The following is a 20,610-nucleotide window of genomic DNA, read 5'->3' on the forward strand; positions in this document are numbered from 1 at the left end:
TCACCAGTCTAAATAAGTAGAAGGGGATCAGAACCCCTCCCTGTCCCGCTGGGGGTATTTTGATCATTTGGAGCCCTTTTATTGTTTGTTTTTTAATACACAAAGTTGACTTGCATGACGGATTTTTGCTGTTTGATTTATGATGCAATAGATGCAAATAGTTAATCAAATTGTCAATCAGCTGAAAATTAATCAGCAGCTATGTTGGATTATCTTACAGTGGCTTCTCATATGTGAACGTTTTCTGCTTTCTATGAGCTCAAATTTGGCATTCTGGGTTTTTGCACAGTTGTTCGTACAAAACATGACATTTTAAGTTGTCATCTTTAGCGTTGGGAATTTGTGAGGCCATTTTCTACCATTTCCTGGTATTTCGTTTGGAAAAATTACTAATTGATGACCAAAATAATAGCTGATAATGAAAGTATTTGATACCTGTATGTACTAGCAAGATCATTTCAAATCGCTCTCAGTACATTTTGATTAATGTGTACTCTTTGTTTAACACCAGGGTGATCTTGAAAAAGATGCGTTTTAAATGTTTTTTTCCCCTGAATGCTCTTTCACAGCCCTTTAAGACCTACTACTACATCTTACATTTTTACATGCTGTAGTGCAATTTTTTTGTAGCATTTTTATTTACTTTACATCAATATAAACCTTATATCCCAAGTTTTGATAAGATGTATTGACTTATGTCTTAACTGCTACAATAAATTGCTTAAAAGTGCAATAAACCTTGAAAAAATTGCCTGAAACCTGAAATTTGTTTTTTTTTTCACATATATTTCAAAATACAGAAATAGCATAGCTGTATCCCTCAAATTTGTAAATGTTGAAAAGTTGTACAATGTCCTGTGGTCTTGTTTATAAAGATTTTGGTTATGTGTGCTTTATTGTGTATTTTTACAGACCTACCACTGCAACAAAATGCGCTCTGAGACCTGGAGAATGTGTGAAATGCAGATTTTGATCGATCTAGTTTCAAATCTACCACCAACCAAAAATGAATAAGCAATCGTAGCACCGGCGCTAAGCTATCCTCTATAGAGTTAAAGGTGCAGGAATCAATTTTTTACATTAATAATGTTTCAAATAACGACATTAAAAGTAAAAGTTGTGACAAACTTCGACTCTGCAGAGTCTGTTGGCATCTTTCAGCTCATTCTATTTATGTTTCATAACCCAGAATTTAAACCATTTTAGTTCAGTCTCACGTTCTTATAAAGCCGACAGGTTAATCTTACTGTAATATATAATAGTAGAACATATTTGTAATTTATACAACCAGCAGACACAGACCAACGTGAACATTTGGACAACATCTGCACTCCTGTTTTGGGCCATTTGACAAACACAAGTCCAATGTTCAGTCCTGTTTTCTGAGGAAAATATGACTCTTCGTGTGCTAATCGTTCCACTGCGTTCTGCTAGTTGCTAACTTTGTCTTTTTACTGGTTGATAGTATAATAGTGGCATTCAATGGAATAATGCTGTTTTTCCCCCCTGAAAGATTGGTGAGAGCAGCGCAAATCTATCCAAACAGTAAAGTTGTGGCCCGTGAAATGAAAACAATGAGCTAAAAGACACATAAATGTTCCATAAAGCATCTCTACACAGGGCTGTGGGTTAATTCCGAGGCAATTTGTAATTACAAGAATCGATTTTCACATCACATTTAGTCATTTGATGCCAATAAAAAAGGTTCTGAAACATATCACTCGAAACGTCTGTATCTGACATTAATTAAAGGTCAGAGGTCAGGAATGATTGGCTATAATGAAATAACATTTATTCAACTCAATTATAACTTTTAAGCAACATATATTCAAATTCAAGGCACTTAAAACAGTCAAAACACATTTAAGTGTACAGTGAGACCCCAGAACTCATAATTACACCACAAACAGTACAGTTGGGCCTATATACCATTGACAGTTGCTCTATATTTATTTCTAACTCAGACATTTTCCTGCTTTCACACTCAGTGTAGAAACGGTGTAAGAGATAGAACAAGACACATTATGTATCTGTGATAAAAGAACTGTTAGCAAATTCTCTGGTGCAACATTAATGTGTGAAGTCGGCAGCAACAAAACTCTCTGCAGCAGGCGCCATGACGACGACGACGACGACGTCAACAATATGGAAACGAACCACAACGAAACCACAGTCATGTGAGGACAGGAGGATTAATCTGCCGTTACACTGAACATTCAGCATCATAAAGAATTTACTGATGAATAGAGGATTTATTTCAAAATAGAAAACGTTACACTTCCTATTGTTTTCAAGGCAGGAGCTGAGTCGGACCGACTTGTCCTTTGGTCTGGATGCAAACTGAGATTTAGACTTTAAGCCCTGAGATGTGAAAATATTGATCGACGCAGCTTTTAAGTTTGCTTCCAATAGAGAAATTGAATTTGGCTGTTTGCTCCCAATGAGGCCAGTACTGTATCTGATGTACTGAGGGGAGACATTAATACTTGTTTCAGCCACAAGGCTCCAGATCAATTATTTTCATTTAGGTCCATCCAAATTTTTTCCACATTGTAATCTCTTATTCTAACAGGAACAAATGATAAAGAAAATAAAGAATCACTATCTAGCTGATCACTCCAGCTCCTCCAACACGAGAGAGAAAGGCCTGAAAACGTACAATCTGCTGACTTCTCCTAAAACCAACACTAACCGGACACCCCACATGTTCAAACTGGATATCAGCAGGAACACTGTTTACAACTTTTCTATCAAATGAGCCAGAACATCATTACCAGAATGCAACAACACCAATAAAGTGCATAAAGGACCTTAGAACATCCAAAAACACAAACTGTGTGGCTCATTATGGCCTCTGACAGGACAACCAGTTTAAAAAAAATGTCACTAATATATGCATTACTCATCTCATACCCAAAATATCATGAAGCTAAAAAAGGACACCAAACTGCAGTGACTCAATCTCTTGCGCCGGCTACAAGCTGCAGAAACACCTGTGAGTCAAAGCACAGGGCACAGATGCATTGAGCAGAGGAGATGTGGATGGGAGATAAATAACTCCAGGGTTTTTTAAAAAAAATATCCACACCCACCCAACCAATTTAAAGAGATAATCTGCAAAAACACGTGTTAATTAACCCAAACCTGACCCACAACCCTCTGTTGCAGGACACATTAACCATAAATATAACATTTAAAGTTCTAAAAGTCCACTTTACTCAATTATCTTCAATATTTTGCTACTTCAACTGACTTATTATAACTGTATATTGATTAGGAAATACACCTTCATTTTATTTAGTGCAAAAGGACATAAGAGATGGAAAGAGGAGGTCGGCTAGAAATCACAGATGAGTTTATTGTCAACAATGCAGCAAAAGTTAGTTGGAGCTGCTGCTTTGTCACTTTTTGACCCAACCTGTCTGGTTAGGAGGAAGCCTGGAGAAGCTACAAACCACACTGTCTGCCCCTACAGTAAAACATGGGGGTGGATCAGTGATGATCTGGGGTAGTTTGGGTGGAACAGGGTGAATGAACCAGGTCATGTACAGGGGTACTATTGAAAACAGTCTTCTTCCATCAAGCTGGAAAACTCCTTCCTGCTTCGAATCGTCCAAACAAATGTACCTGTAGCTGTACCAGGCATTAAAACGAACAAGAAATTGAAGAAAACAAAGGGGGTCTAAATTTTTTCCATGACTGTAGTTGCATTTTTTAGATTTCTGGTGCAATGAGCTGGTTGGTTCAGTGACTGCAGGGGCACATACACATCTTAGAATAAAAAATGTGATAATAAGACATGAACAAAAAGAACCTGAGTGAGAAGAAATGATGAGGAGGTGGTGTTAAGCACATTTTCCAGCAGTGAGAAGGAAGGCAGTTGCAGGATTTGCATTTTTTTTTTCCTTACCTGGGTCCGGTTCAGATCCGGCCCAGTCAGGTGTGCAGAAGAGAAAACAGCCCAGACTGGCAGAACAGACGCAGAGCTGCTGTTCAACGTCCAGAACAACAACGTCTCTGAAGCATTTCTCCTGGATCACTGGCTACTTTATGAATAGCAAAGGCACGGAAGCAGAACCCGGATTGTTACAAGGCGAAGAGTAGAAATGGAAAAAAGAGACAGGTGGGAAGAGAGATTATGCTACAAGAAAGACGGAGATAAAAAAGACTGATAAAGCCGAAGAGTTGCACTTGTCAAGAGTCAAGATGACAGAGATAGAGAGTGAGACATTCATTCTGAGAGGATTATCTAACCAGACCTTCAAGCTACGCAGGTGAGAATATTGCTTTCACTGTAATAGTATAATCCAGCTGTAAACTGTAGATATGGGAGCAGCAGGAGAGTTGGCCTTTTCTAACCTCGCCTGAAAAAAAACCTTGAGATATGGATCAAATGACAGGCAAAAGAGCAGGATGGGTTAAATGAAGTAGGAAGGCGGATAGTAGGCAGGTAGTCGGGGAAAAAAAACAAACAGCTGCTGGCAGATAGAAAATACAGCAGGAATAAAGTGCGACCAAATAACACAAAGAAAAGAAAAACATCATCCATTTAGTGCTGATGCAAACACTTACTCCAATAAGTCCTCTGCCATCGATTTCACAGCCAGAGAGAATTTGTGTTCGATGCGTAAGTTATTCAGCGCGACCATTCACTGTGACCATCTCAGCTGGGCTAAATCAATTAAAGTTAAAAATCAAATCTCATTTCATTTTGCTTGACCAACCCCCTCAGCAGGATTTTGTGTCAAAAGAAAGTTAAAGGTTTGAAAGACTAGGGGGGAAGAGGCAGAATCCAACAAAGGCATGGAGGGATTTTAGGGAAAAAGTGGTAGAAATATAAGGGAAAGCAGAGGATGGAAAACAAAGAAGAAGCAAAAACAGGAAGAACGCAGTGGAGCAGGTCAAAGTTGAGCTTCAGCTTCAGAATTATAACACTGACTGGCTGCTCTTCCTCCTGGACAACCTGCTTATTTTGAACAAGTCTGAGTTATGACAAGTGCTGCTTACTAAACCAATCTCTATTTGGGAGCACAAATAATGTCATCCTGTGAGCAAAGATGCTGTGAAATAAAAAAAAAAGAAGAACTGTCCTCAACTAGCATGAATCAGTTTTTCATTCCTGTAAAATGAGATCATTTGCAGACCAGACATGGTTTCTAGATTTAAAACATGACGTAAATATTAGTTTCTTTGAGGTGCTTGTGATTGTGTGTAATAAAGGCCCGGAAGGCTGAAATTACAATTACTGTGACCATTTCTGCAGGCTTTTATGAAAGTTTAACAAAGAATCACACCAACAGCATCTCCATGGAGCGTTGTGGATCACAATCAGCATCAAAGTTACATTCAAGCTTGTATTACAAAAGTCACGAGTTTGGAAAGCTACTGCATGTGTTAATGCATTTTTTTCCCCCAATTTATCATAAACTATGGATATTTCAAATGATATCTGTAAAATTTTAAGTTGATACATCAACCTTTCTCTGAGACAAGAAAAATAAAACACCCTATTTTTGCATGTTTTTTTTTTCGCACATTGAAACATGAGGCTGTGTTTGAACAACAACACCTCAAGAAGCTTTGAAGATAAAAGCGTGAAATTTCCAGTTATTTCTCATTATGACACTGATTCAGAATCTGCAATATTGAAAATAAGAAAGATAAAAAGCCGTCACAAAAAGTCCCGTCTTTGAGCCCGCATTTACAAAAAACTGATAATCAGAAGTCTACTAGTGATATTTTCTGGACCATAAGTAGTTGCATGACATAATAATAAAAAAAAACAAACATATGGAATATGTTTTAATATTATTTATTTGGTCACAAAATTGAAAAAGCTTTAGATAATATTTGAAGAACTTTTCCAATATTGAAGATTCTGAATGAAGGTCATTATGAGAAATAACAGTGGAAATTTCAGGCTTGTATCTTCAGTAGTTCTTTGATAATGGCGTCCAAACAGAGTCTCAAATTTCAATGAGCAACAATCGTGCTATAAGTGGCTTAACAGCAATTTGTTTTAATAAATATTTATCTCAGAAAGTGTTCATTGGATCAGGCTAGAATTTCACAACAATCTTGATGAAAATCCATATTTTATGCCATAAACATTTCAGGCCATGACCACATATGGAACATCCAGGCGTGAGGGTTTTTTAGTCAGACTCGTGGCATAACATTTAGTGTCTTTAATGCAAGTCTGAAATATGTCAGCAAATATTTTGCCCTACATTTTATACATGATCCCAGGAGGATAAATCCTGCAGACTCTGGCAGTCCTCTGACTTCTTTAAGCACCATCAGCAGGCTTGTAGTGAAGTATGATCACATCTACTGCACGGATGGTTCATAAAAGGTGTAAATATTACGGGATCTGATCCTTTGACTCTGACACTAGTGATTCTGAAAAAAAATTCTCATTAACTAATCACTGGATTTCCATGAAATTTGCTTCACACATTAATATACGACTCAGGATACATTCCCCTGACATCAAGCACCACCAGATGTTCACAAGCTAACATGATATGTGGTCAACGTGGGAAACATTATACCTGATTAATATCATGTAAATGTGATGGTGACAATGTGACGTCTCTCATAGTGCTGCTGTGCCTTAATGCAGCCTTAAAGGGGAAATGAAACGTGCATGTTTTCACCATTGGTGGTGTCAAAATATATTGGAAAAGACACTTTGTTTAAAATCTTGTTTAAACCATAAATATGACACATTTTCTGATTTCTACTGAGTGATTTAGCAAGTGAGTTGTTGCTTCTGTTAGCGAATCAACATAGTGAAGCATTTCTGAATCGCTTTGAGCAAAGTCTGGTTAAAATAGAGCAAGATGAAATTGACAGACCAGTTGAGACCACTGTAAACCCACTAATGAATGCATTTAAATCACTACGTGGAAACCCTGCAATGGTAATTTTAATTTGCTGCTTGACGTTACAATTTGTTGTACTTTTTTTTAAAAAATTATGGAAAAACCGTGCTGAACATTTTTTTTTAGCACACATTGCAAAAGGAAGAAACATGAGGATTATCTAAACTTTGGAGTCTTGATTGACTGCTTTGGAAAACCTAAAGTCAAGATAATAAATATTTTCTAGATGTTTGCATCAGCTCTGAGCTCTGGCGGAGGACTCACGTGTAGTTTATGGCATCAGGCTACACAGAAAGAATAAAAATGTTGTATTTTTTGCTTTATTTCCAGAAGAATCTGCATGGTGTTTTATTTTAAAACATGAACAGATCATCTTCCCGTCACTTCCATCTGTGCTTGTTTCCCTACTTGACTGTCAGTTTTCATGCCGGGCCGTTAAATGAAGCCGTCAATCTAACCCCTGGCAAAATTAATAAAAAACAAACATCTCTGGAGAGCGAGAGGAGACAGGGAGAGGCTGAGACAGAAGAAAAAGTAAATACATATTTAGCAATAAAAAGTAATTTTATTTGTTTAGGACATTTAAAAAAAATAATAATGACAAAAAAAGATTATTATTTGTTTTGTGCGCAACGATTGGTCTGTAGAAAACTGTCTTGCTTGGTTCAACAAAGGTTGGAGATGCTGGTCTATGGTATGAAGTGATTGAGTTTAGAATACTTTGATGGCGGGTGTTTAAAGTGATTGCAGTTCATTTTTTATTCATGGCAATCATTTTGGCTGCTACATTGTCTAGCTATGCTCCCATCTGATAACTCCGATGCTGCAAAGATGTGATGGAAATCTTTTTCCTGGAGGACAAAAGGTGTTCAGAGTGTTCAGTCAGAGACATTTGGAGGCGTTGTGTTGAACTTTATTGCCGTCAGTGACGACGTTCTCATCAAACAGCTACATGTGTGTGACAGTAAATGCAGCTCTTTTTGTTTGTTGTTTAGCACCGTTTTCCTGTAGCGAACTCATGCCGCTGTATGGCTGTTCTCAGAGTATGTTGGTCAGTAGATCAATGTTATAGCTTGTGAAGAGGTACCCATTTTCCATTGGATATGGGTCACTTTTGAGCCATGCTGTGCATCAAAGGGTTAAACACAGATGGGACAGCGTCAGGCTTTAGTCTGTTGCTCCGCTGTTGGACTCCACCACCTTTCTTCTGAATGAAATCTTCCTCCAAAAAGTGTTCACTCCAAATCCTGGAGTCAGACTGCTATCAGACGATCTTTCTCGAGTGCCGCTAGCCAGCGCATTTTAGCTTTCGCTTTTAACTGTAGTTTGTGAAAGCAGTCTGTTTCATGGCTTTAACTCTATGAAAGTCAAGGCCTCCTTTTTGTCTTCTGATGATCTGAGGTTCCTCAGTCTCCATCTTGCACCGTCTCTACTGTCCACAGTCTGACTTTCACTGTCTTGTCTCTAAACCTAAGCTAAGCTAACGAATCCAGTGACGTCACCGGCCGTCGTATTCCAAGATGGCAGCGCCCTTTGGAGAAAAGACACAAAAAAAATGTTCATGTATGTTATATGCCTTCTGATCAGAGCAGAAATACATGTAGTGATTTATGCTAACTTTACTGAGTGCTTCTTTTCCCCTTTAAGCTCGATATACGGTAAAATGCTGGTCAGAGGTGTGGTTTCTCTGGTGGTATGTTAGGTGGATCATGTTGGAGTGGTTCTAACACAGTTTTAATCAGTTTAAACTGTAGAGTACATGTTGGGCATTCTAAATCACTATTACCTTTACTTTCTTTACTTGGTGATTTCAGACAAACCCTAACATACACAACTCTTCTACACAAACAGAATGTGCCTGAAGGAGTCTGATTGCATCAAGAGCTGCTGCTTTGCAAATCAAAAAATTTGCAAACTTACTAATTAAGGAAGTTTAGGTAAACTGGCAATCCTTGATCTGTGCCTCCATCTCAAATCTATCTTTACATTTACTGTACACTTGAGAAAATCAGAAATTCTAGGGGGAGGAAAACAAAGAAGAAAGCACAAACAAGCAAGAGAGGTAAGACAAGGTTGAAAGTGACATTCCAGAAAAACAAAATAGAAAGAAAGAAAAAAGAGACAAGTGTCAGTGAGACTGAGACATACTGACAGTGGCAGGGACTGAAAGAAAACATAGGTTAAGAGGAATGAGAAAAGAAAAACACAACAGTGACAGTAAATAAAACTGAAAGAGAAACATAGCAAAGAAAACTGTAAGTGAAATGTGACAGACATACTCCTGACAAAGAGACAAGGTGAATTAAAGATGATGGAGGAAAAAAGCTTTATAGGAATGAATGTGAGAAAGTTCTGCTAACAAAGTTAATTACTGAGAAATTCAGAAGTGGTTGGAGACAGAACATGGTTTAGAAAGAAGTATAACATTAAGAGAGAATGATGAAAGCCAAAAACATAGTTTGAGGGTAATGGAAACAAAGAAAAAGGCAGAGTATGTGAAACAGAACAGGCTTCAGGCTGGACTTGAACTATTTTAATCTGTCAGTCAGTTTACTAGTGATGAAACTGATGGACGCCACCAGGACACTAAAGTCTGTACAGAGAAACTGACTTTACAAACCGATTTATCCTCCTTCAGACATCAGAGGTTTCACTTTCATGACTTCTTGTCCCATCCACAGTGCAAAACCTGCACAGTCTTCTACTTACCGGAACACATTAATAATATATTTTTATGCTTTTCTGCGCTGCCTTGAAATAAATATCGGTGGACGTGCAACTGCAAACACTCCAGAAGTAATAAGATGCAACAAGAATCTGACGTATTGTTGTGTTAGGTGAAACTAACTAACTAAATATGTTTAAATACTAAAATTGTGCATTTTAAAAAAGAAACTTGAGGTAGTTATGTCAACAGGTGCCACAACCCTGGAGTCAATGAAAAGGAAAAAGACTAAAGGAATGACTGACAATAATATTCAGTTAAGAAAATCGGACCAAACCTGTGGAGTTAAGTTGGATTTAGTCAAGTTATTTCAACTTAATTTGACGTAACTTTTCAGTTTTACAAATTATATTTCTGTTGTTAGATTTGTTGATTATAAATAAGGTCCCATTTTTTATTTATTTTTTCCTGTGAACATTTATATTTCTTCTAGAAGGAGAAAATGACTATATATGTACACTGTGTGCATTGTGTTATTCTATCTATCTATCTATCTATCTATCTATCTAGAGTGAAAACTATGTAAAATAGTGAAACTCTTAGGTGTAAACTAAAAGCTGTTAGAATATGAGGATGTAGTTCTACCGTTAAATTGTTTAAAATGAAGAAAAATTAAAAACACAAATTGTTTTTTTGAAGGGAAACTCTCCAAACTGTCTTATTAAATGCTAAATCAAACAGTTAAGTTGAATTTAGTCAAGCTATTCCAACTTAATTTGACATTAATTTTCAATTTCACAAGTTATATTTGTGTTGTTAAGTTTGTTGATTGCAAAATAAATAAATAAGGTTCCATGGAGTGAAAATTATGTAAAATGATGAAACTCTTAGGTGTCAACTAAAAGCTGTGAGAATATGAAGATGTAATTCTACCATTAAAATGCTTTACTTGTCCACAAAATGTTTGTTTAGCTGAAGCCTTCTTGTTGTTTGTGGCAAAATCATCAAAAAAACGTGCAAACATAAGAAAAAAGAGCACACAGAATGCTTGGACTTTTTCAGATCAGGAAAACAACACTCAGCTAAACTAAAAGTTGTAATAGAACAGGTAAATTGATGGCTACTTAATAGTTACTAATTAGGGATATTAGTCTATAGTTTTATAAATTTTAATTAGCAGTAAACTAAAGTTTTAAGTCGGCTGTCTTTGTGGAGAAATGTTCCATGAGAGAACTGAACTAAAGGCAGCTCTGCTTTACTTCTACTTGCTGTTTGCTGGTTAAAGTCGGAGCCAATTACTGATTGAAGTTCAGCCTCGTGTGATTAGATGGTAGCAGGATGGAAACTTCAGTGTGAAAAACGAGCTCAGAAATCACAGCTAGTCAGACTCTCAATTCCCCACCAGAGCCTTGTAATGTTTTAAAAAGGACTCAGCCTCCATAAAACATAACTATGCCGCAATAAATATCCTAAAAATGAGCCATAACTTTATGAGTGGCCCACGATGTGTTGTACTTTCTCAACAGTAATCATTTGGAAAACAGCTCGGATCAAAAATGCGTCTCCAGGAGGCCTAAGCTATTGTGCAGATAATGGTTCTACTGTTTCAAAAGTAATGTTAAATCAATATTTTCTTCCATTTCATTCTGCTTACAGTCTGTTCTGGAACCACTGCTTCTACTAAAAATGAGCCAAATATATCACTGGCTCCAAAGAACTGTGAGACGAATACATCCGCGGTGGTTTATTCTCTACATCATCTCTGGCTTTAAGAGTAATGGAAAAGATGAAGAGCATTTTAGACCCAGTGTATCACATCTACTGTTCTTGTAAACTTCACTTTGACTTCATAAGTGTTGCTGGAAAGTCCTGATGCTGTTTTATTGTATTACAAAAGCAATGTGCAGGAAAGGACCTCAGAAACACAGAAATGAATAAACTATTCATGTTTCCTCTGCTTTCAAAGTAATCTTTCAGACAAATCATTTATTTCCACATTTTTCCATCCTTTTGATATATGTTGCATCAGAGTAAAATCTGCTGCAGATTGCATTTTGCCTCCCACAAGAAGGGGCTGCCATCAAGTTGCCAAACTAGTATCTTTGTGCAGCAGTAAAGCACCTCCCAGCACCTCCGCAATGCTATTAACGCTCCCTGGAAGTCCTGTTATATTGGATCTCTTCAACTGTGTCCAAAAAAAAGCAACCTTTCAACTTGAATTCCATTTTCACAATTGTGTTGCTATGGCAAAAACGCCTGTGTAGTCACTGAGGGGTGACTGGGAGCATAATGGAGGCCTTCACGCCACAGTTCAGGTGGTTTGTACTGAATGTTCTTCCTCAGAGACCTCAGAATTCTAGACAATTAGCTAAATAGTCTGACCCAAGGTCCAGGTGCACAATCATGAATGTTACAGAAAACAACAACCACACTGCTGCCTGGATGCACCACGTCTGTTTTTCTGGAAACTGAAAGCTCTTTCAAAGTTGGGTTTTTTTTTTGGCCTTTTTGTTGGCTTTACTGCACTGTTTAGTAAAGAGGCAGACAGGAAAGTAGGGAGAAGAATCAGGGGAAGACTTGCAGCAAAGGGCCGTGAGCTTGAATTGAACCCAGGCTGCTGCATCGGGGACTATAGCCCCTGTTCATGGGTTCTGGGCGTCCAACTAAAGGCTCTTCCATTGTAAAAATTACTGTTTCTTCTCTCAGTGGTAGCTACAGATCCCTCGCCTCATCACCAGGGATGATCCTCGACATGAAGGTTGGATCATCTGAGTACTGAAAGACACACAGTAAGATGTTTTCTTCACTGCTACAGTTTGCAGCCTAAATGTGCTCCTACCTGTCGTCCCAAAAACATCTGTAACACAGCTCCTGATGTTAATGTTGTGGAGTCATGCAACATCCTAACTATGACAGGAATTCCTTGCACATGTTGCATTCGTTTGACCTTGACGTGCTCCTTGAAGACGCACTGAGAACAGTCTCTGAACTTTTCGATCAACCCTTTTATCATATCACCATTCAGTAGTTTCTTAGTTATAGAAAATTCTATTTAATGGCAAAAAGAAAAGTCAGAGATTACCTTAAATTCTTGCACAACAGCTGTTAGCAAAGAGCACAAGGTCAACAAGAAAAGCACTCAGAGAGTGCAGTACCCCACCAAGGCTGCTCAATCGTACGATTCCTGATTTCCTGTGTGGTCTGAAGCAGTCAATTTGTGGTAGGATCGCAATCGTGTTCACTTGTAGTCATAGTTACAGTGACGCTACCTCACCATTATACAGAAATCTTTAACAAATCCTTGGATCCAGACTATAAGCAGCATCACTGCCAAAATCTAATCACTTGGTCTTTGTGCCATTTCTGACTTTCCCTGAAAATTTCATTCAAATCCGTTGGGCTGTTTTTGAGCAATGTTGCTAACAGACAGACAGACAGACCAATGCCAATCATCACATAACTCCACTGCGTTCCTTGGTGGAGTAACAACACCTACAATTCGTAATCCATGTTGAATTAACCACCTATGGTCAAAGCTGATGTCTTTGGCTGTGTCCCATATCACCCACTCGTTCCCTACTCCCTAACGAGGAACCACTAATGAAGTATGTAGGCAGCACGTCTGCAAAAGTAACATTATGGACGCTTACTCGAGGCAGGCCAGGATTAATCATGTCACTCGCTAGCCGTGATTTGTGCTGTAGCAACATCAAATTCAACATTATAACCTAAATGAGAAATCACTTACATTTGCACAAGTTTTCATGTTCAATGCATAATGGTACATGTTGCTTGGTTAGTGACCATCGGTGGCACACTACCCTTCATGGTGCACAGTGGGATATTTTGAGGGCACTATATAGGGTTTAACAGTTAGAGCTGAACATCTGGACAGGACTACAAAACGGGGATCACCCTATATAGTGGGTATAGTGAGTGATTTCGACAATTAAGACTCGGTTGTTTTTAAAAGGCGCCCTTTCTGTCCATCCATATTAAAATGCAAGAGTGGAGTTTCTAAAGTAAAACAGGACCAGAAGCCCTAAAATGCCCAGGTTCCATGGACACGGGGTTTCACCATAAAAGAAGTTTTGGATTTTAAAACAGAAATGTCTCAGTGATTATGTCGTATGAACCTGCCATCTGACTTCCTTCCCTGTAATTCCTGGTATGTTTTTTTATTTCCCCGACTCTCTTCCCATTCCTGGATCAGCTTGCCTTTCATCTGTTGCACTTGTTGTCTCTGACACTTGTTGATTTCCCTTCAACGCATCTCCTTAGGGAAATTGTACTGCCACCTTAAGTGCCTTTTCCATGTCTGAAAGCTCAGAGGAATTCTTTTGAGATCGAGCCTTCAAGGGATGACAAGGATCGACAACAAGGCAGCCTCAAGGGATGCATCATACCCAGAATTTGTTGTGATCAGTCAATTTCCTCGGTAAAATAAGAAGACAGATCCAGTAATGTGCTGTTATAGTGTTATAGTCAGAATAATAAAATATATTCAGTGGATTTAGACAATACACTTTCACTTACATTCCTGATTTTTTATCAGTTTTCATTTCTTTCGGTTTCAGAAATCTGCAAAATACAGCTACATAACAGTAAACCTTATTTCTCCTGTATCCTGCTGCCAAACAAACCCTTCCTTTCTCCCATAATGCACCTTCAAGAAGGTCCTCTTGAAAATTCTAAAGTCTGGGGGTGTGCAAAAGCAAAATACAAAATGCATAGCCAACCTGCTGTTTTTCCTGCAATTATGCATTTTTTTGCATGAAGCATGAATTAGCTCTCTGTCCTCCTCACTGCTTTCTTCTCCTCCTCTACATTTCCCTGTCAGATTTGAACCACTGTTTCCATAGAGACTAAGTTCCTGCCTGACAACTTGTGGTCAAGGAAGTATGAGATGGAAAAAAAAACCAAACAAACAAAACAGGTCAGTCAAATGTACGGAGGTTCCACTGTTATGCTTCAGAACTCTAAACAGAAATATTTGCATGAAATTTTAGTATGGAAATTGCAGACACAGGATGCAGTAAAATGAGTCTGGAAATATTAAAAGTCGGTACCAACATGTCAAGTAATGTAAAGTGGAAAGCTGTGATGACGGTCGAACTAATTTAAAACAATCAATACTGATTTAATTCATTCTATTACAGGGGTGTCAAACATGCGGCCCGTGGGTCAAAACTGGCCCTCCAGAGGGTCCAATCCGGCCCGTGGGACGACTTTGTAAAGTGTAAAAATTACAGAGAAGACATAACTGCAAATTTTTTAAATATTTTGTCTTGTTTTTGTTGTTTTTTTGTTGTTGAGTTTTGTCATTTGTCTCATATTTTTGTCATTTTGTTTCTCATTTTTGTTGTTTTGTGTTTCCTTTCTGTCTCGCTTGTGGTTTTTTTGTCTTATTTTTGTCATTCTGTGTTTTGCTTTATTCGTTTTGCAAATCCTTTTTTTCGTTTTGTGGTTTTTTTTTGCCTCACTGGTGTTGTTTGTCTACTTTTTTATCATTGTGTTTCTCATTTTTGTCATTTTTGGTCTCGTTTGTGTCATTTATGTAATTTTTTCTCTCATTTTTGTCATTTGTCAATTTTTTTTGTCACTTACTTTTTTGTGTAATTTTTTTGTCTTTTTTGTTTTGTGTTGTTTATCTCATTTTTTGTTGTTTTGTGCCTCGTTTTTGTCATTTTATGTCTCATTTTTGTAATATTTAGGTTTTTTTGTTGTGTTTTGACTTTTTGTGTGACTTTTGTCGTTTTGATCATAAAGTATATCATTCAGTTCCAGATACCTGTGACTAAATGTTTTGTGCCTTTATAGACACTCTGTGATCTGGAAGTTGTAATGTATAAATGATAAACTGACGCATAATGTTGCTGAAATTGAACTTATTTTTCTTCAGAAATTTCAGGTTGCTCATGATGTTTAGTAAAAAGATAATTCCGTAAATGTGAACATTTTCAGAATGTACTTTTTTGCAGTAAAACAAAGGAAATATTTGGAGTTGTGGCTATTTATAGGTTATTATGCTGTGATTTTACTGCTCCGGCCCATTTGAGATCAAATTGGGCTGAATGTGGCCCCTAAACTAAAATGAGTTTGACACCCCTGTTCTTTTAGAATGGATTAGACACAGATAAATGTTAACATGCTAAAGTTGGTAATTGCCAAATTATGGCACACATGGAAGTTGTCAATGTTTGGTCAAAAATGAAAGTATTTTGCCAAAAAAAAATAAATAAATAGAAAGTTGAGGCATCCCCAAATCCTCTAAAAGAGGACATTCAGGTCTTTTCCAAATTTCATGGTGGTTAATCTTAACACTTGTGAGACTGAAAACCAAAAATATCAAATTACTAGAGAACAAGACAAGGAATTCTATTCATTATATAATTAAATCATTAGTGTGTATCCCCAGAAGACTATGAATTCAAAAGAAAACAGAGAAAAAAGCGACAAATTGCCAAAAGATATTCAAGAAACTGTAATAAACAGGAGTGACAGTCATCATTCTCACTTTTTTTTCTAACAAATATTGACTCAAATCACTTGAAGCTTTTCTGTAATAAACTGTAATTAGACCAAGTCAGTCACATCACACAAATTTGCACTTGAAGAGGATTAATCAAGTGCATGACTTCCGCATGCACTTGAAACAACTTACTTTGCCTCCTGGTCTAGTGCCAGAACACACTGGTTGGCAATCAGCTACTTCCAGCAGCTGCTACCTCCATCCAGCAGTACACATGCACACATGCATCCACACACAGGGCTTAAAAGCAAGCCGCAGGCCTGCTTAAATGTGGCTAAAATGGTTTCACCTGCTGCTGAATCAAGTTGACATCTCCCTTTATCTGGCAGCTTTCCCCACTACTGCATCAGTACCTGAGGTCACTGTGGCCTCACACCGTTCTGAGGGGGGTCGGCAGCAGAGCGCTTTGTGTGAATGTGTATCCCAGCTTTACTTCAGCTGCACACTTGAAGAGTGCATGAATGCTACCGAGTGCATTCCACCTCACTTCAAGCATCGATACTCACCTGGAGTCTGATTCGAGCGTTGACTCAATGAATGCTGCACTGCTGTCATGGTGTTCTTCTCATATTAATATCTGACCTGGGAACAGCCAAACATACGCATTTAGATTTTAATAGCTGTTGATTCATTTTACATTTGAGGAGTTAGGATAAACTTTAAACTATTACTTTAGTTTAAAAGTGTCTTGTCTGTGATCTGCTTTGAGGGGAACCTGGTTTCTTATTGTTTTTGTGGCGTTTTAGTATTTTGTTGTTTCATTCATTCATTTCATCCACTTTCTTGGGTCAGTGAAGAAACTAAAAATGCCTTTTTATGATTGGAAGCTCAGGGGTAAATAATCCATCCATCCATTATCTATACACCGCTTAATCCTCACTAGGGTCATGGGGGGGGGCTGGAGTCTATCCCAGCTGACTCAGGTGAAGGCAGGGGACACCCTAGACAGGTCACCAGTCTGTCACAGGGCTACATACAGAGACAAACAATCACTCTCACATTCACACCTACGGGCAATTTAGAATGATCAATTAACCTCAGCATATTTTTGGACTGTGGGAGGAAGCCGGAGTAGGGGTAAATAATATATATCATATTTAAACTTTGAATGTTTTTACGGTGATTTTTCTTCTTGTGTTGTTGTCTTTACAGATTAGACTTGTGACATTTCCTGACTTCCTACGTTGGAAATTTGGCCTCAAAAACTCTGACAACTGAGATTCCTTCATCTGATTCAAAAAAAGACCAGAACCATATTCCTGATCAGCACCGGCCACAGGTTCATCTTATTTTCTAGAGCCTCTGTCGTCAAAGCCGTCCACTATCAAAGAAAATGCTGCTCTGAGCTAAACGTGTAGCTGAACTGCTGTATTAACCAAGCTGCAACACGGACTTGGATGACAATTTTATTCCACAAACAAGAACCAGCTAAAGAAACTCCTTTTCTCATTATTGTGTAATTGTTCTCTGACTTTGGTAGTAGCTTCAAGCTCTATTAAAATACAGCCAAATTCACAACACAGCCGTCTTTAACTTGTTTGTCCAACAACGGAAGTAAATGCTAGTTAACATGTAGCTTTAATTAGCTGCATTTCAGTCCCTATTTCATAGCTGTTCCTTCTCCTGACAACAGAACCAGAAAAATATGTAAATGAGAACAACTTTACTGGGAATTTCTCAGTATTAAAATATAGTACATGCGAGCACAGAGAGCAGGAAACAGATGCTCATACACTGCACCAGTGCTGCTGTATGTATGCCAGTGTAACTTTTACACATTGTACAAACCAACTTAATGTTCTGGTATAACTTTTGAACCCATGAGTCTTGTACGTTTACCCTGAGCCAAGCTGGGCAGCTGGCGTTACTATGCAGTGGTATATAAGAAAGACATTTGCTACAATAAACTGAAGCCTTCTGGTGAAAAATGCAAACATTTTGACGCATTTTCAGAGTCTTTTGCATGAGTCTGCAACATCGCCTGAGATGCACGATCACATGATAACAACATAAAGGTAAATCTTACATATCAGCAAAAAAATCCCAATCCAGATAAGGAGGATATACACAAAGTATTTCTTTTACGCTCTTCAATAAAGTATTACTACAAAGCCAGCAGTGAAAGTGTCTCAAAGTGAAAGTTGTAGTGTAACTGACAGCTGCAATGTGATGTGTGTCTTCAGTGTGAATGGAGGGGGGTTGGATCACTGAGGAGGGCCCTTCATTGAGGTTGATATACTGTATATTGCATTGACGTGAGGTTCCATGTGCTCTTTCCATCATGACACTGGCTGCTGTGTCAGGAACACAGAGTGATTCTGCTACAGTCTGATGTGGGAGGATATCTGCTCTGTGTAGTTTGATATATTGTGCCGCTGCCTTAAAGTCAACAAGCATACACAGAAAGCATTAAAGACAGTTTCTGTCATGTTCATGGAGTGTTATTGTACATGTGCTGCTCTCAGGGCACACAGCAGCTGCAAAACAAACAGGGTTTTGTGTTTGAATTATTCAAATTATATGCCAAGGTTCACTGTTGATATATTACACTCAACACAATAGTATGTATGTAATAATGTTGCATACTTCCAACCCCATTTCTGCTTGTTTCTTGGACATTTTAAAAATGAGCAAAATATGTTTCAATTTGTTGCCTTTCAAGCTGCAACCATCAGTCACCTTTTCTGAGCCAAACTTCTACAGTGTTATTATCAGGCAGGACAGAGCTACACGTATTTGCAAGTACATCGTTTATTTGACATTCAAATGTGAGAGTGCAGTTATGCAAATAAGCGTTTGTGTTGGTGATCCCTGCTTGTGCCCATCAGTGTGCTGCATAGCAATGCATGTCAGCTGCTGAACGTACGCTGTTTCAAAGTTTAATTGTTTAAATTTGTCAAGTAATCAGTGTTGAAGCCCACAGGAAAGAAATCACTCTTACCCCTTCTGATATGTTGTAGGTCAAATTTACCCATTGTAAAGTTTAAAAAAAAAAAAAAAAAAAAAAAGAAGTTTGAATTGTTGAAAGGATTTTCAGTATGAGGGTCTTTTTCTCAGCTTTCTTGCCAGGACAGCAGTGAGCGAGACAGGAAAGTGAGGAGAAGAATGGGGGGAGGACTTGCAGCGAAGGACCATGGGATGGATTTGAACCCACAATCACTGCATCAGGGACCTAATCCCCCGTTTACGAGTCGCCCACTCAACCTGTTGAGCTACCAAAGCACCCAAGGTGTCTCATGTTAATTTATCAACTCTATAAAAAGAAAAAAATCCAAAATGTAGACGTATTTTATATGTAGGTCTTTCCTATGTACATTTTAAAAAAACTTTAATATGCATGTTTCTTCTGAAAAACGAGTAAATTATCCTCATTGAACCACGTTCTGTGAGGGGTACAGAACACCACTGCACTAAATATTGATTGAAATGGATTGTAATGGAGTTAATAATGAGATGTAAACAATGTTTACTGCCATTTTTGGATAATTAAACAAGCCCCAGCTGAAACTGAGCCAGGAACATCATTGGTGATTCTAACAGGAGGGTTAATCATACTTACTGCACTGTACACGTTGTTTCTTTGTAAACATGTACTGTTCACGTATTTTTGTACTGTGAAATGAATGCAGCATTTAATTTAATTGTTTTTAAATAAAGTTGGCTTACAGAAAGTTAACTCAGCGATTATGTATCTCTCTTGAAGTTCATCTGATTCATGTTTTGACAAGAGTCTTCTGAAACCGTTAATGCCGGTATAGCGACTCAAATATAGTATTGCTTGTTTAACTGACTTCCTGCACAAAGTACATCTTAAGATTTTGATTACATGAACGAGTTTAGTTGTCTGGTGCTTTTTAACTTCATAGCTTGTACACCAGAAGTCTCAACAGGTAAATCTGCACATCGTAATTCTTTAGTCGGAATAAAGACAGGAACTGAAAATGAATTTGCAAACTTGGGACAGAAAAAAAAAAAAAAAAAACATCTCTGACATTTCAAATCCCTCAGCAAGTCCAAAGGTAAATATTCAGCAAAAACAAATTTTTGATGAATTTGCATGCTGCTTCCTGAAACACAGGGCTCTTCACGGACATGTACAGTGTGTGTCTGGTGGCTCTATTCCAGGTAACAAGATTTGAATAATAAACACATGTAGCTCTCATTAGAGCAGTATTACTGGCAACAAGCGTCTAGCTATGGCATGCTTTGACAAGCTACATATTCCATTCTGCATTTTGACATTTTGGAGTAAAAACACCAAATATAACATGATAAAAACCTAGTTATCCAACTAGGCAATTAATAGAAATCAACCACATTACAGATTTTACCAGCTGCATAATTCACTGAATGTTACAACGTGGCCAAGAAGTTTCTCTGTGCAGGACTGTTTTATCTAAACGTCTACAAAAGCAAATGAACGCCCCGTTGATGGTTGGATCTTTTTCTCACTCCCCAGCGGTCATCAAATCTAAATTTATAATCTGTAATGTCCATGATTTTTAACTTTCCCAACCAGCTGAGGC

At 37.9% G+C, this 20,610-nt stretch overlaps 1 protein-coding gene across 3 annotated transcripts in view; it reads right to left on the bottom strand.

The window, feature by feature from the left end:
* Positions 1-7,457: 7,457 nt before the first annotated feature.
* The window catches only part of grm8a (glutamate receptor, metabotropic 8a), a 379,646-nt gene continuing 366,493 nt past the window's right edge, over positions 7,458-20,610 (bottom strand). For 2 of the 3 annotated variants that reach the window (XM_055006582.1, XM_055006583.1), the window contains one exon: positions 7,459-8,418. In XM_055006582.1, the coding sequence (XP_054862557.1) occupies positions 8,358-8,418 (61 nt within the window). In that variant the 3' untranslated portion in view covers positions 7,459-8,357. Of the gene's footprint in view, positions 8,419-20,610 lie in introns of all 3 variants that reach the window. The other variant, XM_055006586.1, reaches the window with a different exon arrangement.

Source organism: Amphiprion ocellaris, chromosome 21 (assembly GCF_022539595.1).
Source record: "Amphiprion ocellaris isolate individual 3 ecotype Okinawa chromosome 21, ASM2253959v1, whole genome shotgun sequence".
Lineage (NCBI taxonomy): Eukaryota > Metazoa > Chordata > Actinopteri > Pomacentridae > Amphiprion > Amphiprion ocellaris.